Source organism: Coregonus lavaretus (genome assembly GCF_964263955.1).
Source record: "Coregonus lavaretus genome assembly, chromosome: 3".
In the NCBI taxonomy this organism is placed as follows: Eukaryota; Metazoa; Chordata; class Actinopteri; order Salmoniformes; family Salmonidae; genus Coregonus; species Coregonus lavaretus.
In genome coordinates, this window is record NC_139990.1 from 46,678,190 (window position 1) to 46,705,282 (window position 27,093).

Here is a 27,093-nt window from a genome sequence, read left to right on the forward strand (position 1 = left end):
TTTGAGTCCCTGGCGGCGTAGTGTGTTACTGATGGTAGGCTTTGTTACTTTGGTCCCAGCTCACTGCAGGTCATTCACTAGGTCCCCCCGTGTGGTTCTGGGATTTTTGCTCACCGTTCTTGTGATCATTTTGACCCCACGGGGTGAGATCTTGCGTGGAGCCCCAGATCGAGGGAGATTATCAGTGGTCTTGTATGTCTTCCATTTCCTAATAATTGCTCCCACAGTTGATTTCCTCAAACCAAGCTGCTTACCTATTGCAGATTCAGCCTGGTGCAGGTCTAGACTTTTGTTTCTGGTGTCCTTTGACAGCTCTTTGGTCTTGGCCATAGTGGAGTTTGGAGTGTGACTGTTTGAGGTTGTGGACAGGTGTCTTTTATACTGATAACAAGTTCAAACAGGTGCCATTAATACAGGTAACGAGTGGAGGACAGAGGAGCCTCTTAAAGAAGAAGTTACAGGCCTGTGAGAGCCAGAAATCTTGCTTGCTTGTAGGTGAACAAATCCTTATTTTCCACCATAATTTGCAAATAAATTCATAAAAAATCCTACAATGTGATTTTCTGGAGAAAAAAATTCTCAATTTGTCTGTCATAGTTGACGTGTACCTATGATGAAAATTACAGGCCTCTCTCATCTTTTTAAGTGGGAGAACATGCACAATTGGTGGCTGACTAAATAAAAAATTTCCCCACTGTATGGGAAACTGTTGAGCGTGAAAAACCCAGCAGCGTTGCAGTTCTTTACAAACTCAAACCGGTGCATCTGGCACCTACTACCATACCCCGTTCAAAGGCACTTAAATATTTTGTCTTGCTCATTCATCCTCTGAATGGCACACATACACAATCCATGTCTCAAGGCTTAAAAATCCTTCTTTAACCCGTCTCCTCCCGTTCATCTACACTGATTGAAGTGGATTTAACAAGTGACGTCAATAAGGGATAATAGCTTTCACCTGGATTCACCTGGTCAGTCTATGTCATGAAAAGACACTCAGTGTATAAAAACCCAACAAGCAGACTGGCTGTTGTGCTACTCCTCTACTTCCTCCTGCATGGCTCCACACGGTGCTACACAGCACTCCCAGGGGTTCCTTATCTATCTACTGGCCAATTATAAAACCTCTTCTCATCCTCTCTCTCTCTCTCTCTCTCTCTCTCTCTCTCTCTCTCTCTCTCTCTCTCTCTCTCTCTCTCTCTCTCTCTCTCTCTCTCTCTCTCTCTCTCTCTCTCTCTCTCTCTCTCTCTCTCTCTCTCTCTCTCTCTCTCTCTCCTCTCTCTCTCTCTCTCTCTCTCTCTCTCTCTCTCTCTCTCTCTCTCTCTCTCTCTCTCTCTCTCTCTCTCTCTCTCTCTCTCTCTCTCTCTCTCTCTCTCTCTCACACACACACCCTGCCGTGTTCGTCTACTCTCCCTCCGTCTCTCTGTGTCTCTCTTAAAAGAAGCCAATTATGCCAGTTTTCCCCTGCCTGCGTTTTCGTGAGCCTGATCTGGAGTGGGCCACTAGCACTCAGCCAGAGACGGAGACAGAGTGAGGAGAGCTGCTAGAGATAGCACTAATTACCAGGGTTATATTTAGTGCTGGGTCAACACATTCCTGAAAAAAGGACCTGATTTGTTCATAATGATGCTGACTTCATAAAGTCACTTGCAAGTGACCCTCCTGTAATGAGAAGGGCAAAGGAGGAACGACAGGACGAGCGAGCCCCGGAGTGGAAGTGGTATTTCTATTGGTTGACAGGGGGAGGTAGGGGGAGGGGCAGGGAGAGGAACTTTTGTTGACAGACTGAGGGAGTTCCTCTTTCCTGTTCTGCTGGGTAGCAATTACAGCCAGGGACCTGAAAGCTTTCTGACACTCACAGCTATAATTCACAGGACCCCGGCCCGCGCTCCAGCATGACGCAACATGCAGACACGGTTTGACTCGCCTCCAAAACTCCACCGCAGCTGCAGAGTAGACTCTCCCGTAACTAACAGCTAATTCATTTCCATCACATTCTGAATACATTATCCACTGAGCAGGTGCTACATGTTGTGCTGCTATACAGTAATATAATGACTAACAAATCAACATTGTCGCTATGCAGCAGAAGCATCCAGTCAGTATAAGTGGGGCCAAAACAAAGGTTTGTTCTGTACTGATAATCCTCTCACTCACCTAATAACTTAACAGCTCACGCACCGCCATCTTCCTCTTCCTCTAATATAATGTGAGTGAGCTAATTTACTGTACCAATGTATAACGTATTTTTATTGAATATTCTCCATAGCCATGATTAAGTAGCAGCATCTGTTAGCAGCATCTCTCTGCCAGTCTACACTCGGCTCCATCATATCTGCACATGGTCTCTCCTATCATTGCTATGCAGATGACACTCAACTACTCTTCTCCCCCCCTTCTGACACCCAGGTGGCGGCACGCATCTCTGCATGCCTGGCAGACATCTCAGCTTGGATGTCAGCCCAACACCTCAAGCTCAACATTGACAAGACAGAGCTGCTCTTCCTCCCAGGGAAGGCCTGCCTGCTCCAAGACCTCTCCATCACGGTTGACAACTCCACAGTGTCACCCTCCCAGAGTGCAAAGAACCTTGGCGCAGTGGCGGCTCCTGAAAAAATTCTCAGGAGGGGCAATTTTTCTGATGATTTAGGTGACCTACACACGTGCACGAGTCCGTGCACGCGATTCCAGATATCTTTACCTCTGAATAAACTGCCTTTATTATACCATATCCACCCTGTCCAAAGTCTCTACTTGGTCTCAGTTCTCCAGTAAACTTGTGATTATCAACAGTACACAACGGTAACAAACAATTGGGGGAACTCACGGGGCAGATAGTAACCACTTAAAAGGAAGCGATTCCCAAACCTTCCATAACAAAGCCATCACCTACAGAGAGATGAACTTGGAGAAGAGTCCCCTAAGTAAGCTTGTCCTGGGCCTCTGTTCACAAACACAAACAGACCCCACACAGCCCCAGGACAACAACAACAACAACAACAACAACAACAACACAATTAGACCCAACCAAATCACAAAAAGAGAATTACTTGACACATTGGAAAGAACAAACAAAAAAACAGAGCAAACTAGAATGCTATTTGGCCCTAAACAGAGAGTACACAGTGGCAGAATACCTGACCACTGTGACTGACCCAAACTTAATGAAAGCTTTGACTATGTACAGACTCAGTGACCATAGCCTTGCTATTGAGAAAGGCCGCCGTAGGCAGACCTGGCTCTCAAGAGAAGACAGGCTATGTGCACACTGCCCACAAAATGAGGTGGAAACTGAGCTGCACTTCCTAACCTCCTGCCAAATGTATGACCATATTAGAGACACATATTTCCCTCAGATTACAGCGATCCACAAAGAATTCGAAAACAAACCCAATTTTGATAAACTCCCTTATCTACTGGGTGAAAAACCACAGTGTGCCATCACAGCTGCAAGATTTGTGACCTGTTGCCACAAGAAAAGGGCAACCAGTGAAGAACAAACACCATTGTAAATACAACCCATATTTATGTTTATTTATTTTCCCATTTGTACTTTAACTATTTGCACATTGTAACAACACTGTATATATACATAATATGACATTTGAAATGTCTTTATTCTTTTGAAACTTCTGAGTGTAATGTTTACTGTTAATATTTATTGTTTATTTCACTTTTGTTTACTATCTACTTCCCTTGCTTTGGCAATGTTAACACACGTTTCCCATGCCAATAAAGCCCTTAAATTGAATTGAATTGATAGTAAGGTCGCAATGACACAGAAAGCAGTTCAATGTCGGGGTACAGAGTCGCTCTCTTACCAGGATCGCGGTCCGCTCTGACCAGGATGAAGGTGGCCGGCTCCACTTCTCTGTCCGGGACTCATCCAGCCAAGTCTCCCAGCTGTATTGGGATTCAGCTGCCAGCAGCGTTTTCATTATTTAGTCCGTTCGTAGCGGGTATGTACACGATCAACAAGATCAGTCCAAAACCAACCACTGGAAATCCATGGTTGGCAGAATGTTTGTAAACTAAGTCTACAAATTAAAAACATAAAATAACGCCGCACTGCAGGTCGCAACAGAGACGCTTCTAGCCGCCATTGTCTTAGTTACGTTCAACGTTACGTCACGTATGACGAAAGCGCGTAAGTGCAAGCCCACAGACACCCATAGAGAATGTATTGAAAGCTTTGAAATGTGAAAAAAATAGATTTTACATGACAGGCTATGAGAGACTTCTGGGCGATTTTCAACCTGACTGAAATCGCCCAAAAAACGGGCGGGGCCATTTGAAGCACGACTTTAGCCTGATTTGACATTTAGTGGCTGGCAGATCAGACGTGAACACTGATAACTGCTGTTGCCGTGATATAATTGATTAGAAAAAAAATCCCTTCCTTTTCCCGTTTGGCAGTGCGTCGCCCATATCGCCCTATTGAACACACCGCCCATGCCTTGGCGTGACCCTGGACAACACCCTGTAGTTCTCTGCAAACATCAAATCAGTGACTCGCTCCAGCAGGTTCATGCTCTACAACATCCGTAGAGTACAACCTTTCCTCACACAGGAAGCGGTGCAGGTCCTAATCCAGGCACTTGTCATCTCCCGTCTAGACTACTGTAACTCTCTGTTGGCTGGGCTCCCCGCTTGTGTCATAAACCCCTGCAACTTATCCAGAACGCTGCAGCCCGTCTGGTGTTAAACCTTCCAAAGTTCTCGCATGTCACCCCGCTCCTCCGCACACTTCACTAGTTTCCAGTCGAAGCTCGCATCAGTACTCTGTTCTACCACCTCTGGTCTCTTGGCCCTCCCTCCCTGAGACAGCTCCTCCTCAGTGGTAGCATAACATTAGACCTACGTGGCTCGTGTCTGAGAGGCTGAGAGTGTTTGAACAGTAAGGCCCACTATCTCAAGTGGAGTGTCACAGGGAGAGAGGGGGCACATTTCATTAGGTCTGCTATCTGCAAGGTGCCCCTGCCTTCTCCTAGGAGGAGCATTTCATTAGGTCTGCTATCTGCAAGGTGCCCCTGCCTTCTCCTAGGAGGAGCATGTTGAATGTGAAGCCTGGCTGTGAATCTATGATTCCTCCCTGAGCTCATGCAGAACCACGACAGGGTGGACAGGACAGCCTCTCTCAGCTCCATGCCGCTCGGCGGTGGGAGAGAGATAGAGTGGGGTGCTAACGGGCTAACAGAGAGACTGGGCCGACTAGCTACTGAGAACTGTCAACACAGTACAGCCATAGCAAAATGAATCTGTTATTCAATCATTTAGTGTTATGGAGCGCCTGGTTTTTGCAGCGGGCAGCCAGCTGGGCATTGAAAAGCGATGGCAGAGAAACAAAACATGCCAAGGCAGGAGCGCCGAGCGGGTCGGGTAAAGGAGGCAGACAAACGGCTGCTCAGCAGCTGGGCTGATTGTATCAGATGAGTGAATGCTGAGAGTAGAGAGAGAAAAAGAGAGAGTGAGAGAGAGAGAGAGGCAGACGTGCGGGTGCAGGCTGTCTGTGGACGGACAGGGAGGAGATGAACTGATAGGAGTACCACAACAGGACACACAGTCCAGCCTTATGATGGACAGAGTGGAGGAGGAAGAGGAGAGGCCTTCACCCTTCCCCCTAAGCTGCTGCTGGGAGACCAAAAGCTTGCCTGCTACGCTAACACGAAACACACACACCCACCACCCACACCACACACACACCACCCATACACCACCCACACGCACACACACATACCACACCACACCACACCACACACACACCACACAGACACACACGGCTTAAGGCACCACAGGATCCCAATGAAATAAGCGGTCTGAGCCGAAGGCAAAGGGGTGCCGTGAATGGCATGGAAACACACTCCAGTAATTGAAAACACAGGAGAGGAATCAATACAGGCTGTTTTGTACCTGTGTATGATAGTCTTTGTAAATGATGGAAACACTATTACAGCACAGTGTTGTATTAACCCATCAAAGACATTAATTTATGTCAGTCACCGAGTCCTCACTTTACATTGGCATTTTAGTCATTAAGCAGACGATCTTATGCAGAGCGACTTACAGTAGTGAGTGCATACATTTTCGTACTGGTCCGTGGGAATTGAACCCACAACCCAGGCGTTGCGAGCGCCATGCTCTACCAACTGAGCCACACGGGACCACATGACTTGTGCACAGTTATTTGTAAATGGGGCGGAAACTGTTAGGCCTAGATACAGTACAATACATTCATTTGTGTGAGGCAGTGCACCATACCTTGTTGGTAGAAGGGTTGTAGGTCCACGTCCTTCTGTCCAGTCAGGTTGCTGAGGAGAGCCATGGCGTTCTGCATGGTTCCACCCAGGATATTGTCCTGGTGCTCCTGGAGAGAACACAACATGGAATAAACACAGAGGAGAAATGAATAGTGGGTGAGGGAAAGGCAGGGCAAAAACCTAAGATCGCACACAGTCTTTCAGGACAGTCCTCAAATATTGAGAGCCTTAGGGCTGGATTTGAGCAAATCTGCCTTAGCAATGCTCCTGCAGTACTCTTGTTTTCACAACTACTGCCCCCTGCACCCACAGCACATGTCTTATTCTGAAAACTGAAGCATACAGTAGCTAACATTCTGCATTTGTATTGACTACATTATCATCTGCTGCTTACATTATCCTTTTCTCCTTCACAGTGTCTAGATACACCTGTGTGTGCCTGAGAGTCCCAGCTTAAGAGCCTATATCTGATGATGACTGAAGAAATAGCTGAGCTTTAATGAAGAAGTCATTAGAAATAGCTGAGCTTTAATGAAGAATAGTCATTAGAAATAGCTGAGCTTTAACAAAGAATAGTCATTAGAAATAGCTGAGCTTTAATGAAGAATCATTAGAAATAGCTGAGCTTTAATGAAGAATCATTAGAAATAGCTGAGCTTTAATGAAGAATCATTAGAAATAGCTGAGCTTTAATGAAGAACAGTCATTAGAAATAGCTGAGCTTTAATGAAGAATAGTCATTAGAAATAGCTGAGCTTTAATGAAGAATAGTCATTAGAAATAGCTGAGCTTTAATGAAGAATAGTCATTAGAAATAGCTGAGCTTTAATGAAGAATCATTAGAAATAGCTGAGCTTTAATGAAGAATCATTAGAAATAGCTGAGCTTTAATGAAGAACAGTCATTAGAAATAGCTGAGCTTTAACGAAGAATAGTCATTAGAAATATCTGAGCTTTAATGAAGAATAGTCATTAGAAATAGCTGAGCTTTAATGAAGAATCATTAGAAATAGCTGAGCTTTAATGAAGAATCATTAGAAATAGCTGAGCTTTAATGAAGAATCATTAGAAATAGCTGAGCTTTAATGAAGAACAGTCATTAGAAATAGCTGAGCTTTAATGAAGAATAGTCATTAGAAATAGCTGAGCTTTAATGAAGAATAGTCATTAGAAATAGCTGAGCTTTAATGAAGAATCATTAGAAATAGCTGAGCTTTAATGAAGAATAGTCATTAGAAATAGCTGAGCTTTAATGAAGAATAGTCATTAGCATCTTAACTTTTGAGAGGGGAAGCGTCTTCAGGACCTAGCTGAGGGCTAGATGAAGGCCAGCGGCGGAGCAGGGGAGGTTGGGGAGAGGGAGGAGGGAGATGGGGAAGGTGGGGGTTACTTGGTGAAGGTTGTGTAATTATGAAGGTTGTGTAATTGGGGAAGGTTGTGTAATTATCTGGTGAGCAGGGTGCAGGGGATGAGCCTTGGTGAAGGTTGTGTAATTATCTGGTGAGCAGGGTGCAGGGGATGAGCCATGGTGAAGGTTGTGTAATTATCTGGTGAGCAGGGTGCAGGGGATGAGCCTTGGTGAAGGTTGTGTAATTATCTGGTGAGCAGGGTGCAGGGGATGAGCCATGGTGAAGGTTGTGTAATTATCTGGTGAGCAGGGTGCAGGGGATGAGCCTTGGTGAAGGTTGTGTAATTATCTGGTGAGCAGGGTGCAGGGGATGAGCCTTGGTGAAGGTTGTGTAATAGCTCAGTTGGAAGAGCATGGCGCTTGCAACGTCAGGGTTGTGTGTTCGATTCCCACGGGCGGCCAGTATGAAAAATGTATGCACTCACTAACTGTAAGTCGCTCTGGATAAGAGCGTCTGCTAAATGACTAAAATGTAAATGTAAATATCTGGTGAGCAGGGTGCAGTGGGGATTAGGAACATAATAACTAGGCAGGAAATGAAGGCCTGGGTTAGGATGTCTGGGGCCGTAGATCTAGGCCAGAGTGAACACACACACACACACACGAGTCACAACTGGCAAACACACATACAGAAAATCAATTCAGCCATAATTAGGGCCCAGACGAGGCTTGGTTAAGGGGCTTCCACAGTTTTACAGGAAAGCAGAGAGGAGCAGAGAGAGAAGCACAGAGTAGCCAGTTGCTCAGGGATTCTCAGTCTCCTGGATGAATTAGCCATGAAATCTCAAGGCCTAGAATCATCGCTTTTCCACCTGATTTCTCTGCTAGGCCACTAGAGGAGCAGGGGTCATGCATATACAGTGAGGGAAAAAAGTATTTGATCCCCTGCTGATTTTGTACGTTTGCCCACTGACAAAGAAATGATCAGTCTATAATTTTAATGGTAGGTTTATTTGAACAGTGATAGACAGATTAACAACAAAAAAATCCAGAAAAACGCATGTCAAAATTGTTATTAATTGATTTTCATTTTAATGAGGGAAATAAGTATTTGACCCCCTCTCAATCAGAAAGATTTCTGGCTCCCAGGTGTCTTTTATACAGGTAATGAGCTGAGATTAGGAGCACACTCTTAAAGGGAGTGCTCCTAATCTCAGTTTGTTACCTGTATAAGACACCTGTCCACAGAAGCAATCAATCAATCAGATTCCAAACTCTCCACCATGGCCAAGACCAAAGAGCTATCCAAGGATGTCAGGGACAAGATTGTAGACCTAAACAAGGCTGGAATGGGCTACAAGACCATCACCAAGCAGCTTGGTGAGAAGGTGACAACAGTTGGTGCGATTATTCGCAAATGGAAGAAACACAAAAGAACTGTCAATCTCCCTCGGCCTGGGGCTCCATGCAAGATCTCACCTCGTGGAGTTGCAATGATCATGAGAACAGTGAGGAATCAGCCCAGAACTACATGGGAGGATCTTGTCAATGATCTCAAGGCAGCTGGGACCATAGTCACCAAGAAAACAATTGGTAACACACTACGCCGTGAAGGACTGAAATCCTGCAGCGCCCGCAAGGTCCCCCTGCTCAAGAAAGCACATATACATGCCTGTCTGAAGTTTGCCAATGAACATCTGAATGATTCAGAGGAGAACTGGGTGAAAGTGTTGTGGTCAGATGAGACCAAAATTGAGCTTTTTAGCATCAACTCAACTCGCCGTGTTTGGAGGAGGAGGAATGCTGCCTATGACCCCAAGAACACCATCCCTACCGTCAAACATGGAGGTGGAAACATTATGCTTTGGGGGTGTTTTTCTGCTAAGGGGACAGGACAACTTCACCGCATCAAAGGGACGATGGACGGGGCCATGTACCGTCAAATCTTGGGTGAGAACCTCTTTCCCTCAGCCAGGGCATTGAAAATGGGTCGTGGATGGGTATTCCAGCATGACAATGACCCAAAACACACGGCCAAGGCAACAAAGGAGTGGTTCAAGAAGAGGCACATTAAGGTCCTGGAGTGGCCTAGCCAGTCTCCAGACCTTAATCCCATAGAAAATCTGTGGAGGGAGCTGAAGATTCGAGTTGCCAAACGTCAGCCTCGAAACCTTAATGACTTGGAGAAGATCTGCAAAGAGGAGTGGGACAAAATCCCTCCTGAGATGTGTGCAAACCTGGTGGCCAACTACAAGAAACGTCTGACCTCTGTGATTGCCAACAAGGGTTTTGCCACCAAGTACTAAGTCATGTTTAGCAGAGGGGTCAAATACTTATTTCCCTCATTAAAATGCAAATCAGTTTATAACATTTTTGACATGTGTTTTTCTGGATTTTTTTGTTGTTATTCTGTCTCTCACTGTTCAAATAAACCTACCATTAAAATTATAGACTGATCATTTCTTTGTCAGTGGGCAAACGTATAAAATCAGCAGGGGATCAAATACTTTTTTCCGTCACTGTATCAACACCCCTTAATGAAGAGATACATGATGTGTGGGCCTAGACCTAAACCATGATGGGCTCAAACTATTGACTCACTACTTCCTATAAACAGCTTGTTTAACACAAAGGCTGGTTTGATTTGATAAGGATGAATGGGGAGACACATGGAGGAGAAACGTATGATCATTTCTGACAGATGACCGAGTTGAATCCAAAAGTGGGAGATCGAAACTTACTGAAAGAATAAGGACGCAAAGAAAAACAACTTTTTATCGCCTCCCGAAAAAGCATGTCCTCATTTCTGTATCTTATCACATGTGTAATGGAATTGTGCTGCCTGCCTGCAGCTTGATCTCTCATCATCTATAATGCTAACTTCAGATCTCATCATCACAATCCCAAATACACCATTGGCTGCCTCTGGCCTCACACAGTCTGAACCAAAAATCCCTTCTGTTCTCAAATGAATGTATGTCTCTCTGTGTTTACATGGAACTAGACTGGATCCTCACTATCACAGACCCATTCCCAGAACCTCAAACTCCTATCTAGTTGCTTGGCTGCCTCTTCTAAACTAATTTCAATCCTGTGTGTGTGTCTTTGGGAGGGGTTGGGACAAGCAGTCGATTCATTTCTGTCGACTGCAAGGAAAATTGATTAAAAAAGGATGATTCTCCTTCAGTATGTCCTACAGTGTAAAATAAGTTGTTGTTTTTTCTTTTTGGGTCAAAGCTCTGAAAACCAGCTTTGCAGTACAACAAAAGGCAGCGTTTATGTCTGCAATTTGACTTTTTTTCAAGCTGTAATTTGGTCTAGAGATCAATATTTGTTGCAGTGCAGACTTTTCTTCTCTGTTGTTGTTAATGAGAATGGGAGAGGGGAGCATGCCTATTCTCCAAACACCAGCAACATTGAAATCAGAGCTAGCTGTATAAAACCTCTGATTCTATTAGAGCTCACAAACTCATACAGAGTCCACCGACTGTACCGTCCTATCTACCTTCCCCCCACACACAAGCAAAATGGCTTTTCTTCCAATTAGATTTACACCGTCATATGACATCAAATTGAACATGGGGCAGAGGCACTACAATCAGGGGAAGGGAGAGATAACGACATCCTGAACAGTGAGGGGATCCACTCCACCGAACATCTTTCTCCATTTACTTCCATGCCTTTAAAACAAAGCTGTTAAAATAGAGACATTTGAGGAGTCTCAATTCTCAAGAATTCTCATTAACACAATCAATCATGATCATCAGTAAAAGACCATGATCCATTGCAGCAGCAGCAACAAACTAGGCTTGAGCTTCAGTCTCCAGACATTAGATTCAGGATAGCAAGGAAGGAAGGCTAGAGCCTAGCAGTGTTACTTGGGGCCCTTGTTGTAACCTGAGTCAAGGGTCGCGTCCCAAAGGGCTCTGGTCAAAAGTAGTGCCCTATATAGGGAATAGGGTGCCATTTGGGACACACACAGGGCTCTTGTTGTAACCAGAGTCAAGCTCCCTCAGCACTTGCTTAAGGATCTGTCTGCTGATGTTGGACCAAACTCAATCAATGCCACTGTCAATCACCACTGGCTTCCTCGCCACACTCATTAGTGATGTCCATTACGGCTCCGTCCGCGGACCACTTTCATGCCGTCTCTGGCCTGAATCAATGTCAGTCCGTGAAACTGCTGAACTGGCCTTAAAAGTAAATAAGTGGACAGCCATTACTACTGCAGTCTGCACTAACTGTGTCGCAAAAAGGCAATTTGATACGATCCCAACCTAACCCGCATATCAGCTTCCATTGGATTGGATTGGAGAAGGCAAGCCATTGCGGTTCAAAGTTAAAAGGTATGGTCTGCGTCCCAAAAGCGCACCCTATTCCCTTTGTAGTGCGCTACTTTTGACCAGGACCCATAGGTCAAAAGTAGTGCACTACATAGGGAATAGGCTGCCATTTGGTACACTACACACATGGTGACTACAGTACAGTGAGAGTGAGAAGAGCTGATTTAATCCTGTCACTGTTTATCTGTAATGCCTGTAATGGACTGGCCATAGTGTATGCCCTATGGGTATAAGAACTAGACAGTATATGAATGGTAAACCCTCCAGCGGTGGAGAGGAGCAGAGGATTACAGTGTGTGATAGAGTCCAGACTGGTTCTTTATTGGATAGAGCAGTGGTTAAGTGCTTGACCTGCATGACACTGACTGCATCGGCTGGTAATGCACACTAAATGTCTCTCCTTCCTGTATGGCTGCGTATGTAACACTGCATTGTATAGTGTTAAACTGTATGGATGGAGGCTTTTCTAACGCATTCCAGAATGTATTATTTGAATCACAAATTCAGAATATTAGGTAAATGTGATGATGACATGCATGTGAGAACGTCTACATAGGTCATAGTTGGTACTATCATGGTTAGGCCTATACCTCCAAAACATAGAAGAAGAGAGAAGTGGAAAGCAACACAACATGTGAAGACAATCAACCTAACTGCTAAGTTATTCCGTCTGTGTGATGTTTCTCAAACTGTTCTTACATGCAGTGGCATCTTGTCTGAGAAGTCACCCAAGCGATACGTTCATTAAAGAGTGCAGAGCAGTTACTGGCGGATCGAGGTCAAGGGGGAATTGGCTGTTTACTGGAAATAAGCGTTCTGGTCTGATGAATATGTAACCTGTTGTAGGAGCTGGGGGGCGGGACTTAATATTCTCACTCCATTAAGCACAGCCCCTCCAAAGGCTGTTCCGCTCCCTCCGTCACTCAATTACACAATGTACTGTGATGGGTCATCACCGCACAGCACACTCATTTGCATAATAAATCAATAAAGAACCCTTGCAAATGAGCGCTGCTGGTGCAAAATGGGCTCGGACTGAAATTACAGAGAGAGAGAGAGAAGCCGGCAGGCAGGCGGTGGGGTGGATGGGAGGCGTTTTAACGAGCTAGAATGTCTGGCCCAGCAGAATTCCCCTCACATAACAGCCTTTGAATTATGTTCCAATAGCCCAAAGTCTTCTCTACCCAATGGGACTCATATATTTTCATGACAGAGGATAAAAAAGGGAGGTGGGGTGGGGGAGGAGGAGGAAGCAAGGTGGTTTGTAATATGGCTTTCATCCTAACATTCCTTTACACTATTTTACACCTCGGGCCATCCGAAAGACGGAGAGAGGCACAGACACAGAGTAGAGTTTAGGTGGGAATTTGACAAACCACTTATATTTTCAGCAGAAGTGATAAATAAAACCGCACACCAAAGCTGTTTCCTGGAACACATGATTTTAATATAGAGAAGAAAAAGCAGTATTTAAGTGGGGCTTAACTTACCGCCATGACTTGAAAGACAACAGGTAGGATTCTGCTGTCTCTGACCAGCCTGTGGAGGGGGGAGAGAGAAAGAGAGAGAGATAGGGGAGAGAGAGAGAGAGAGAGAGAGAGAGAGAGAGAGAGAGAGAGAGAGAGAGAGAGAGAGAGAGAGAGAGAGAGAGAGAGAGAGAGAGAGAGAGAGAGAGAGAGAGAGAGAGAGAGAGAGATGGGGGAGAGAGAGAAAGAGAGGAGAGAGGGAGAAAGAGAGAGATAGAAAGATGGAGAGAGAGAGAGATGGAGAGAGACAGGGGGAGAGAAGAGAGAGAGAGAGAAAAGAGAGAGAGAGGGGAGAGAGACAAAGAGAGAGAGAGAGAGCAAGAGAGAGAGAGGGGAGATAGAAAGAGAAAGAGAAACACACAGAGGCACATTTAGCTACCTTCATAGCACAGAGAGACATTAAACATAATCTTCATTAAAGTCCATGCGTTGCGTCTGAATCTGAGGCCTACTGTACATATGGGACTATTGCAGTGTGTGTGTGTGTGTGTGTGTGTGTGTGTATGTGTGTGTGTGTGTGTGAAGGCACCACAGCGTGCCTCGCCTCTAAGATCAGTCATGTGAGAAAAGGACCTCTGACTAATCTTTGGCTGGGAGAAAGGAGCCTTCTGACACCTCGGCACCCAGGAGTAATGTACATCTTTATTGGAAATGACTCTCCACAGCTCCCTTATTGATTAAGCCTTTTGATTCACAACCAATTACATCTTGTGTGTAGAAGTGCTCAAAGGAAGAAAACACTGTGGCAGGCAGGCTAGACACATTTAAACAAGACTAGAGGTCACCCATAGAAAATGTATTAGAGGGAGTTTTTACATAACAATGATGTATTGCATAGCTGGGAAACATTTATTTCCCAGTTTTCCATATATGTTGTCCTCAGTCCTCCAAAGAGAATTCCATCAAATGTTTCTAAAGTAGTATAGCTTTATGTGAGGCAGCTAGGCCATTGTGCAGAACACCAGATAAGAATAAATACCACTGCTGCTAGGACTAAATCTCCCAATAAAGCGCAGAGGGACAACAAAAGCCTGTGATTAGCCAGAGAGACATCCTCTTGAGGTTGAAAGTCACATAGAAGTCAGCAGGCAACCTGAACACACTGAAAAAGGAGAATACTGAAACATGACCGAAGTCAGAAATACAGATGAAAACACAAAAAGTGACTAGGCCAATCTGCTTTCATACTAACTAACTAACCACATCAACTTTGTTGTAGGGGCCTACAGTAGTTTGCCTACAGATGTACGATTCTAATTTGACCTAAATTGTCACAGCAAAATAATCTTGCAGCAACAGGATTTGAACGTTTAATCTATAATGTTGCTTTATCGGTGGTAAGGCTATTAGCTGGCCAAAAGTAGGCTACATAAAAAGTGCAATACTGTTAATATAACCGTGTGTTAGTGTGAGCTTTCGGTGAATTTATGTAAATCCCGAAGCTCATCTGCATTTCCTGCAGTGCAGGAAAATTCTAAGCAACAAAATAGTGATCAAATGAAGATCCTACACCTGTATGTATGCAGTGTACTATATAGCAGTCATACTGTATAAGAGATACAAACTGTCCCCCCATCCATATCTCCTCTTATCTGCACCACCTTCCCTCTCCCTCTTCTCCCCTCTCCTCTCTCTCCCCTCTCTCCTCTCTCCCTCCACTCTTCCCTCTCCACTCTCTCCCTCTCCTCTTCCCTCCCTCCACTCTTCCCTCTCCTCTCTCCCTCCACTCTCTCCTCTCTCTCTCCACTCTCCCTCTCCTCTTCCCTCTCTCCCTCCATCCTTCCCTGTCTCCCTCTCTTCTCTCTACCTCCACTCTCCTCTCCCTCCACTCTTCCCTCTCTCCCTCCACTCTCCTCTCTCCCTCTCCTCTTCCCTCTTTCCCTCCCTCCATCCTTCCCTCTTCTCTCTCTCTCTCCCTCTCCTCTCCCTCCACTCTCTCCTCTCTCCCTCCACTCTTCTCTCTCTCCCTCCACTCTTCTCTCTCTCTCTCCCTCTCCTCTCCTCTCTCTCCTCTCTCCCTCCACTCTTCTCTCTCTCCCTCCACTCTTCTCTCTCTCCCTCGACTCTTCTCTCTCTCCCTCTCCTCTCCTCTCTCTCTCCTCTCTCCTCTTCCCTCTCTCCCTCCACTCTTCTCTCTCTCCCTCTCCTCTCCTCTCTCTCTCCTCTCTCCCTCTCCTCTTCCCTCTCTGCCTCCACTCTTCTCTCTCTCCCTCTCCTCTCCTCTCTCTCCTCTTCCCTCTCTCCCTCCACTCTTCCCTGACCTCCCCCATTATTGTAGTTCAGAAACAACTCTCTCCCATCTATCTACGTGTGAACCTGAGTGATGACACGTCATTAACATTAAATTGTGCTCATAGAACAAAACAGGAACGAATATGGAGAGTTAAAGGGGAGCAGAGGACCCAGGTCGTAATTACACTTTACCCCCAGAGAGTAGACTAGACAGTGGAGTAACCAGAGCTGATGAATGGCCAAGCTTTATCTCCCTGACGGGGTGACAGAGGAGTGCAAATAGCCAGGCCTCCTTGCCAAGCCTCACAGATTGCCGAGTCTGCATCCCAAATTGCACCCTATATAGCACTATATAGTGGATAGGGTGCCATTTGGGATGCATTCCACATTGAACTGAAGGCATCCTGTGTGCGAAGTGACATTAAATTATAGCCTAACTTAGGCTACATCGGTGCCGAGCCAAAGAACAGCCTTCCACCGTGCCGTGATGACTCACATAGCTTTCAGCCATTAAATCTGAGAAATGGAGGGACATTTCTTGAGACAAATCAGGTCCATCTCTAGGGTGGCAGTATCTCACCACCAGCCTGCCTGGTTAGCATTCCCAGTTACACATCATTCTAATCTATAGCACCCTGCATCAGTGTCATGTTAATACAAACTAAGGTATCAAAATCAGTTCCCGTCAAGGCACCCAATAATAATAATAATACTAATGCATGTCTGTTGAAGACATATCATAGAGACAGCAGCGGACACTATCTGGGTCAAAGACACGGCTCTCTAAACACTACCTCTAGCCTACAGAAGTTTTGGGCTCTTCCTTCATGGATATCACAGTATAACATCTCAAGTTTAATACATACATCTCTGTGCCATACAGAATCTACAGACTGATCTTAAACAACGTTAGGGGATAAAAACTAACATTTTCATGCAGACGCAGATTGCGTGGATGAAGTGGCATTTGCCCAGCCAGGCTGGAGATGTTATAGGTCAAAAAATTATAAGATACGCTCTGCCCACATTCTCCATGGCTGCAGACAACCTTCTGATCTTATTTACAATCTGATGAAGTTGAGAGTGTGCCTGAGTACAGCTCTAATTCAACCTGCCACGCTTCCTTAATAATGGCACAATGTGTGGATGACATTTAACACAGTCTGTCTGCTATCACAGATCTTCCGGCAGCTGCCTGGCTGGGAGGGATTTGGATTTCTATATTAAAAAGCACTTTTCTACTCTCTCTCTCAGCTCCACCACCGAACAGCCAATGGTGTCTTGTTTTGCCGCTACTGGTATACTGAGTATTTAAAGCCAGAATCCTTAGTTGCTACATCCATTTTTATTAATTAAATGAATGATATATACCCATTGATTCTTGAAGAAAATAACTCATAAATGCCTCATGAGCTTTAGTTCAACTGTCGTACCCAATCAGAACCCAAAATAAGCTTAATTTACCCCAATGTTTGTAAACAATGCAAATGTTAACAACGACTGTATAGCCTCAAAACATGGTTAAAACTATCGTTCTGATATCATGGATGGTCAGTCCTTGCATCCATAGCTCTGTCTATGAATTTGAGTGTGGTTACATTTCTCCAGGCCCATCCCTCAGCTTTTTCCCAAAACAGAGGCGGGTGGGCGCTTTGTTATTGTTTCAATTAACGATTCAAGTTTTAAGATTAGGTACAGACAGTGCCTTCAGAAAGTATTCATACCCCTTGACTTTTTCCACATTTTGTTGTGTTACAGCCTGAATTCAAAATGGATTAAAGGGATAACCCACCCCAAATCACTAATTAATATGATTAACAGTGTTAAATAGTGTTAAATAACAGTAATATGTGAAAACAATAATTTTTGTGAACACATTTTTCATTTTGTCGTTATAACAAGGTTGGTAGAAACATGTGAAAATCGTTTTTGGAAATCTGTAGCAGCTCAAGTCTACTACAAAACCCACAATGCAATGCTCTCTCTCTGGGCTGGCTGGCTAGCTAGCTAGGTAGCTAGAAAACATAGCTACACACAATAATACGAAAGTCAATATCAGCATGTGAAGTAGCTAGCTAGCTGTTAAATCTGCACTATCAATTTAGGAGTCTATTTCACCGAGTTCAACTAGCCTAGAGCGAGAGCAGAGTACATTTCTTTCCCACTGAGATACTTTTGAGGAGATGGGAAACTCCATTTGAATCTTATTAACGCCTATTGTGTACGTTGCCCATGCGTCGTCAATGGGCCGTGCAGTACATTCTGGGCGATTCTAAGACAAGGAGAGCTCTCCTTCAAGGAGTGAATGTGAGTCAATTGGGCGCTAGCTCAGAAACCGAACATTAGCATGAATTTTGCGAACAACAAGAAGTACAACATTGCAAATATTTTCCAAGATGTGAGATAATTAACTTGTTCTCTGTATTATATTGTATAGCTTTGGAATTGTGACATTACGTACTTTCGAGGAAAATAGGCAGGTTTCTCCACTCATAGCCTGACTTTGAGAAGGGATTGTGTTCAAGGGAATTCGGGACATGGGTGACTAGTTAACGTTAGCTTGGCTCTCTCTGTGTGTTCGTGCCGTGGGAGGAGGGGTTTCTTCGTTGTCTGAAAGCAATGGCTAGCTAGTATGCTAACTATTCTAGCTAACTAACTGGCTGAATAAGTTGACGACGGACTCGCTCAAGCTGTCGGGACTAACCCACAACGTTAGACAAGGACACGAATGATCTGCTTGGCGTGTTGACACACTGGTGGTTTGTTGTGGCCGAGTATTGGTGCTAAACCGTGTTGTTGGAGTCCTGCATGCTAGTTGGCTGTGGCGTCATATGACTAGGTGCCCTGGACGATTTTCACGGAAGAATACTGTACCAAGTTAGCTAGCTGAATAAACTAAGTTAGTCTATTCCTAGAAAACATTGAACCACTGTAGTTTACAACAATTATAGTTTCTGAGGTGGAAGTTGGGAGAGTTATATTTGGGTGTTTCAGTGAAACGTAAGTGAGGGAGGCCCCGCTCTCTCCTTTCCCAGATGTTTAGTTCATTTCATTCCGATCTCCTTTGCATTATTGTAGCCATTTTCTGTAGCCTGTCAACTATGCCTATGTCTATCCCTGTTCTCTCCTCTCCGCACAGGGTATACAAACGCCTCACACCGCGTGGCTGCTGCCTCTCTAACCTGGTGGTCCCTGCACGCACCACCCACGTGGAGTTCCAGGTCTCAGGCAGCCTCTGGAACTGCCGTTCTGCTGCCAACAAGGCAGAGTTCATCTCAGCCTATGCTACCCTTCAGTCCCTCGACTTCTTGGCGCTGACGGAAACATGGATTACCACTGAAAACACTGCTACTCTTACTGCTCTCTCCTCGTCTGACCATGTGTTCTCGCATACCCCGAGAGCATCTGGTCAGCGGGGTGGTGGCACAGGAATCCTCATCTCTCCCAAGTGGACATTCTCTCTTTTTCCCCTGACCCATCTGTCTATCTCCTCATTTGAATTCCATGCTGTCACAGTCACTAGCCCATTCAAGCTTAACATCCTTGTCATTTATCGCCCTCCAGGTTCCCTTGGAGAGTTCATCAATGAGCTTGACGCCTTGATAAGTTCCTTTCCTGAGGATGGCTCACCCCTCACAGTTCTGGGTGACTTCAACCTCCCTACGTCTACCTTTGACTCATTTCTCTCTGCCTCCTTCTTTCCACTCCTCTCCTCTTTTGACCTCACCCTCTCACCGTCCCCCCCTACTCACAAGGCAGGCAATACGCTTGACCTCATCTTTACTAGATGCTGTTCTTCTACTAATCTCACTGCAACTCCCCTCCATGTCTCCGACCACTACTTTGTATCCTTTTCTCTCTCGCTCTCCTCCAACACTACTCACTCTGTCCCTACTCAGATGGTAATGCGCCGTCGCAACCTTTGCTCTCTCTCTCCCGCTACTCTCTCCTCTTCCATCCTATCATCTCTTCCCTCTGCTCAATCCTTCTCACTCCAATCTCCTGATTCTGCCTCCTCAACCCTCCTCTCCTCCCTTTCTGCATCCTTTGACTCTCTATGTCCCCTATCCTCCCGGCTAGCTCGGTCCTCACCTCCTGCTCAGTGGCTTGATGACTCATTGCGAGCTCACAGAACAGGGCTCCGGGCAGCCGAGTGGAAATGGAGGAAAACTAGACTCCCTGCGGACCTGGCATCTTTTCACTCCCTCCTCTCTACATTTTCTTCATCTGTTTCTGCTGCTAAAGCCACTTTCTACCACAATTCCAAGCATCTGCCTCTAACCCTAGGAAGCTCTTTGCCACCTTCTCCTCCCTGCTGAATCCTCCTCCCTACCTGACCGGTCGCTCCTACCAAGTGGCGTGGCGAGAATCTGTCTCCGCACCACGTGCTCTCACCACTGGTGTCCCCCACGGCTCAGTTCTAGGCCCTCTCCTATTCTCGCTATACACCAAGTCACTTGGCTCTGTCATATCCTCACATGGCCTCTACTATCATTGCTACGCAGACGACACACAACTAATCTTCTCCTTCTGATAACCAGGTGGTGAATCGCATCTCTGCAGACATATCAGTGTGGATGACGGATCACCACCTCAAGCTGAACCTCGGCAAGACGGAGCTGCTCTTCCTCCCGGGGAAGGACTGCCCGTTCCATGATCTCGCCATCACGGTTGACAACTCTGTTGTGTCCTCCTCCCAGAGTGCGAAGAGCCTTGGCGTGACCCTGGACAACACCCTGTCGTTCTCCGCTAATATCAAGGCGGTGACCCGATCCTGTAGGTTCATGCTCTACAACATTCGGAGAGTACGACCCTGCCTTACACAGGAAGCGGCACAGGTCCTAATCCAGGCACTTGTCATCTTCCGTCTGGATTACTGCAACTCGCTGTTGGCTGGGCTCCCTGCCTGTGCCATTAAACCCCTACAACTCATCCAGAATGCCGCAGCCCGTCTGGTGTTCAACCTTCCCAAGTTCTCTCACATCACCCGCTCCTCCGCACACTCCACTGGCTTCCAGTTGAAGCTCGCATCTGCTACAAGACCATGGTGCTTGCCTACGGAGCTGTGAGGGAAACGGCACCTCCGTACCTTCAGGCTCTGATCAGTCCCTACACCCAAACGAGGGCATTGCGTTCATCCACCTCTGGCCTGCTGGCCCCCCTACCTCTGCGGAAGCACAGTTCCCGCTCAGCCCAGTCAAAACTGTTCGCTGCTCTGGCACCCCAATGGTGGAACAAGCTCCCTCACGACGCCAGGACAGCGGAGTCACTCACCACCTTCCGGAGACACTTGAAACCCCACCTCTTTAAGGAATACCTGGGATAGGATAAAGTAATCCTTCTACCCCCCTTTACCCCACCCCCCAAAAAAAATAAATAATAATAAATAAATTACATATTGTAAAGTGGTTATCCCACTGGCTATAAGGTGAATGCACCAATTTGTAAGTCGCTCTGGATAAGAGCGTCTGCTAAATGACGTAAATGTAAATGTAATTGTGTGACAATTAGCTTAGCAACCGCGTGAAGCAGCATGACAACGTGAATGTGATGCGTCGACAGTCAGTTGGGTGGGGCGTTTCTCCATTCATTGCTCAGTGGGATTCCTATCTCCTCCTTTCTGTAATATCTCTGTTTCCCACAGACACACAGGGCGCATTGCGACATGGTACTTGAAGGAGAAACGGAGTTGAATAATTTGGTAAACTGTTTAGATTGAGTACATCTAAGCAAAATATATACTTTGTCATGATGATATAAACGGATGGATGTGTTCCAGACATATGCCCATACCATCTATTGGCTGATTTGGCGATCTGGAGTGCAGGTAATTGTTTTAAAAGCGTTATGAAATGTGATAGTGGGTTATCCCCTATCTCCTGTGACAAGAATGATGTAGCTATGACGCATTCCTACACGATTTCCTGATTTTCAAAGAAGGACCACTTAGAAGTTATATCATGGGGACATTTTTATTTTACCCACTGATAGAACATTAATTTTCACCAAATTGACAGGAGTTTCATGATTTGTATTTATGGGGGTGGATTATCCCTTTAAATGTTTTTTTCCCCCTCACCCATCTACACACAATACCCCATAATGACAAAGTGAAAACATGTTTTTAGAAATGTTTGCAAATGTATTGTAAATGAAATACAGAAATATCTAATTTACATAAGTATTCACACCCCTTTGCTATGACATGCCAAATTGAGCTCAGGTGCATCCAATTTCCTTTGATCATCCTTGAGACGCCACTACAACTTGATTGTAGTCCACCCGTGGCCAATTCAATTGTTTGGACATGATTTAGAAAGAAACACACCTGTCTATATAAGGTTCCACAGTTGACAGTGCAGAAACTATACCATGAAGTCCAAGGAACTGTCCGTAGATCTCCGAGATAGAATTGTGATGAGGCATATATCTGGGGAAAGCTATAAAACAATTTATAGAGTGTTAAGTTTCCAAGAGCACAGTGGTCTCCATCATTGGGAAATGTAAAAGAAAGATGGAACTACCCAGACTCTGCCTAGAGTGGGCCGTCCGACCAAACCTAGCAACAGGCCAAGAAGGACCTTGGTCAGGGAGGTGACCAAGAACCCAATGACCACTCTGACAGAACTACAGAGTTCCTTGGCTGAGATGGGAGAAGATGCCAGAAGGACAACAGTCTCCAGAGAACTTTACCAATCTGGGCTTTATGGGACAGTGGCCAGACGGAAGCCACTCCTAAGAAAAAGGCACATGACAGCATGCCTGGAGTTTGTAAAAAGGCACGTGAAAGACTCTGAGATCATAAGGCAAAAGATTCTGTGGTCTGATGATACAAAAATGTAACTCTTTGGCCTGAATGCAAAGCGCTATGTCTGGAGAAAACCAGGCACAGCTCATCACCTGTCTAACACCTCCCTACTGTGAAGCATGGTGGTGGCAGCATCATGCTATGGGGATGCTTTTCAGCGGCAGGGACTGAGAGACTGGTAAGGATTGAGGGAACAACACCTGGAGCCAAATACAGGCAAATCCTGGATGAGAACCCGCTTCAGAGTGCAAACAACCTTAGACTGGCTGCGAAGATTTACGTTCCAACAGGACAACGACCCCAAGCATACAGCCAAAAGCAACATTGGAATGGCTTCAGAACAATAATGTGAAAATCCTTGAGTGGCCCAGCCAAAGCCCAGACTTGAATCCGGTTGAAAATCTGTGGAAAGACTTGAAGATTGCTGTTCACTGCCGCTCCGCATCTAATTGACCAGAGCTTGAGAAAATCTGCAAGGAAGAATGGGAGAAAATCCCCAAATCCAGATGTGCAATGCTGACACAGACCTTCGCAAGACGACTCAAACTTTAATCGCCACCAAAGGAGTGGGAATACTTATGTAAATTAGATATTTCTGTATTTCATTTTAAATAAATGTAATACAATTTCAAAAAACATGTTTTCACTTTGTCATTATGGGGTATTGTGTGTAGATGGGTGAGAGAAAAAAATCAATTTGATACATTTTGAATTCAGGCTGTAACACAACAAAATGTGGAATAAGTCAAAGGATATGAATACATTCCGAAGGCACTGTATATAGTGATGTAATCAAGTCTGAAAGGTAGAGTGTACAGTAATAGTGTACATTAATGCCAGTAAAACACACTGGAAACATTGAGAGGCAGTCTCTATCCTTTACTGTGTACTGTTCCCATACACTTTGCTACACATGGCTCCCCCTGACTGTCAGAGAGTGTGACACAGACAGTCCTGCAGGTCATCTCTGCTGCCTGTCAGAGGGAGAGGCTGAGGCTGAATGGACAGGGCTGCTGCCTGCCACTGAGCCAAGTCAGACCAACACAGCACAAGCCCAGTCAGCTCTTCAGACTGGCCAGTGACACTGACAGTATGAGCCATCCTCCTTTACACACACCAGCTGTCAGAGCTGATTACACACACACGAACACACACACACAAACTCAGTCATTCGCACGCATGCACACACACACACACACACACACACGCACACGCACAGTCAGGGCTCAGATTTTGCACTCCACTCTGCTGTCCACTCCAATCAGCAGGGAGGAGCAGAGGTCTCCATGCAGGCAGCACAGGTGGCAGACAGAGGAGAGGAGAGGAGGGAGGAGAGGACACCTGGTGCTCCCGGGCTTCTAACACAATGGCTGCGACCAAAATGCCACCCTATTCCTCTTAGTGAACTACTCTTGAACAGGGCCCATAGGCCTCTGGCCCAAGTATTGCACGATAGGGTGCCATTTGCGACACATTGAAAATAACACCCACGCCTGTTCATCCCACTGACCAATCACTCATTGTGTATGCACAGACTACAAGGCAAAGGTACCGCGTTGACCAATAGCACGATATCAAACTCTAGTCAAATCGAATCAAAATAACACAACGAGGATTGCCTTGATCTAGTCAGTGTGTAACCTCCGTTAACCTGCTTATTAGAAAATATCTCGTTTTTATTAGCGTTAGTATGCCGGTTTCCTGTAGCTGTAGCCGTGAGGCTGGCTTCCGCTGGGATAAAAGCATTTTTCAAATTCCTGCTAATCAGGGTATAAAAGCGTTCACGCAGATAGCACTGGTTTTGCTTTACTCGCTAAAGCGGGCACAGCTAGGCAGACTGACTGAGCCCACACAAAGGCAACAACGGCCAAAGGTTCAGATAATTGGAAAGTTTGAACTATGTATCAAACCTGATAATGAGGGGGAAAATACATACTTGTATGTAGCCCCGTTAATGTCCCAATTTGCAATCTAATTTAGGCAAGAACCCATCAAGGAGAGAGCTCTGCACTTTTTTAGGACTTTATCAAGCAGTGGTAAATGCAATTTAATTTCTCATTGTAAATGTAATAGCTCGTCTCAGACAAGGGAAATACCACCAACAGGAGTGTGTAGCAGATTGCTGACATCAATTTGAATAGTTCAGTCCGCTCTCTCAGTGCCAGATAGATAGACGGAGGGAGGTAGGTGTGGGGGTTGAGTTGTGTTCAGAGCCTTGAGAGAAATGGCAGTCAGTCTGGGATGTGTTGGAGATCAGAGATAAAACTATGTAAGCGCACCCAGCTGGTGTCCATCATCACCTTCTCAACGACCAGGCAGGCAGCACAGAAACACAGAGAAACAAGCTCTCAATTCATCATAGACAGTGCGTCCCAAATGGCCCTGGTCAAAAGTAGTGCACTATGTAGGGAAAAGGGTGCCATTTGAGACGTAGCCCTCGTTTCAGTTGGTTTCATGAGGATCACCCAGATGAGAGGGCTAGAGGCACTATCAGGGACACAATGGAAACATGCTTTAGACACAGTATCCTACCAGTACCAGAGCAGTCTAAAATCTATTGCTGTTGAAGTATTTCAACATACTACATGGGTTTATTCATTGGTAAACCGGTATAAAGCAGTGGTGTATGGTATATGGTGCAGTGGTGTTCAAAGTTAGTTTATTATGCAGCAGAGTGAAATCGTATTCATCCTAACAACTTCTTCTGCATCTTTCAGTAACATCATGTTCCAACCTCTGCTAAGCAGCGCAGTCCCTAACTTACACTTAGTCTGACCTTCCCTCAGTAACGGATCAATATAAAGGTGAAATAAATAAATAAAAGATATTCCTTACAAATCCCAACCACACAAAGGGCCTGTCTGCCTGCCTGCCTGCTGCATTTCATTACGTTAGAGGACAGTGTGGGTCTCTGATGAACACTAGAACATCTATGGTAAACAGTAAACACTATGCAGGAAAGTCATACAACTGCAGCAGCTAGCTAGCTATAGCAACCTACAACATAGGGTGCATCCCAAATGGCACCCTATTCCCTACATAGCGCACTACTTTTGACCAGAGCCCTATGGGCCCTGTTCTAAAGTAGTGCCCTATATAAGGAATATAGTTCCATTTGAGAAGCAGACAAAGTCTTCTAAGAGGGTGTGAGTGGGTGGGTTGTTTAAGAACAGTGTGTTCTCAGATTTCCCTTTGAGAAGTGACATAACGTCTTCCTCTTTGTACTTCAGGTTCAGTGTGATCTGAAAGCCATTGAGCAGGATGACAGACTGACTGCTGAGGTGTGTGTTGCCACCAGCTGGTGAAAGACTCCTTTAAACTCCCCAGGGAGCTGTTAACCCCCCGTTCTGTTCTCCTGGTCTCTCTCTATCAGCTCCACTGTTCTCCCCTGAACAGCAGCGATATGGCGGTGACATCACATCTCTCTTGTAGGCTGGTCCTAGTTGGACACACCCAATCATCAATCAATCAATGGCTTTCCTTTCCCAGGGAACGGTTCCCCCCTCCTTCAGCCCAGTGTGTGTGTGTGTGTGTGTGTGTGTGTGTGTGTGTGTGTGTGTGTGTGTGTGCGCGCATTCGTGTGACCTTGCGTGCGACCGTGTTTGCGTGTCTGAGTGTGTTACTGCTGCAGCATATCAGGGGAGTCCTACCTATGAGAATCTCTTTAACATAAAATTACCAGTGTAGCTTTCTTTCAATAAGAACAAGCCAATGCCTCTTTTTGCTTAAGCATCAGCTACTGCAATTAAATAATGTGTCTATTTTAGTATTTCTCTAAAATGAGTTTAAGTTTACACTTATTTCTGCTCACCATCTACTTTCCCCACTGATTCAGATGACTGAACGGAGGAGGGGGGAAACGGCCCTGGCAAGCCAAGGAAACGTGGTGTGAGCTGAATTCTAAATGAGCCATGCACTGTGAGTTGGTGCCCCGCAGGCAGGCAGCTACAGAGGGAGGAGGGGGATCTACAGTGTGTTGTTAAGTAAACAGTGCACAGTGTCGGGCCTGAGCTCAACGCTGCTCCCTACATGAGGCCAGAACTCTGGAACACCCCTCAACATGCTGATGCTGCAGAGAAGTCAGACATATTAAACTATAATATAATATTTTTTTAAATATTATTATTTTTTTTTTTGTGTATGGGTGGTCCCGGGGATCGAACCCACTACCTTGGCGTTACAAGCGCCGTGCTCTACCAGCTGAGCTACAGAGGACCACAATTATTCACTTTTTGATTTAGTTTTGTCTGTAGTAATAACATCAATTCAAATCAAAATCAAATTGTATTTGTCACATGCGCCGAATACAACAGGTGTAGGCCTTACCGTGAAATGCTTACTTACAAGCCCTTAAACAACAATGCAGTTCAAGAAATAGAGTTAAGAAAATATTTACTAAATAAAATAACAACTAAAATAAATAGTAACACAATAAATGAATGATCTTATGTGTCTAAAGACAGCTTATGGTTTACAGCTACAAGGGAGAGAGGGAGGAAGAGAGAGAGAGAGAGAGAGCGAAAGAAACAGAGAGAGAGATGTTTACTGTTAATATTTATTGTTTATTTCACTTTTGTTT

General features: G+C 45.3%; 1 protein-coding gene across 1 annotated transcript in view; it reads right to left on the reverse strand.

Annotated features, from left to right (window-relative positions):
- The window catches only part of LOC311127011 (serine/threonine-protein kinase ULK4-like), a gene marked incomplete at its 5' end in the record, with an annotated part of 141,822 nt that overhangs the window by 47,262 nt on the left and 67,467 nt on the right, over positions 1-27,093 (reverse strand). The window contains 2 exon segments of the mRNA XM_084158746.1: positions 6,259-6,364; positions 13,439-13,487. Of these exon segments, the coding sequence (XP_084014872.1) occupies positions 6,259-6,364; positions 13,439-13,487 (155 nt within the window).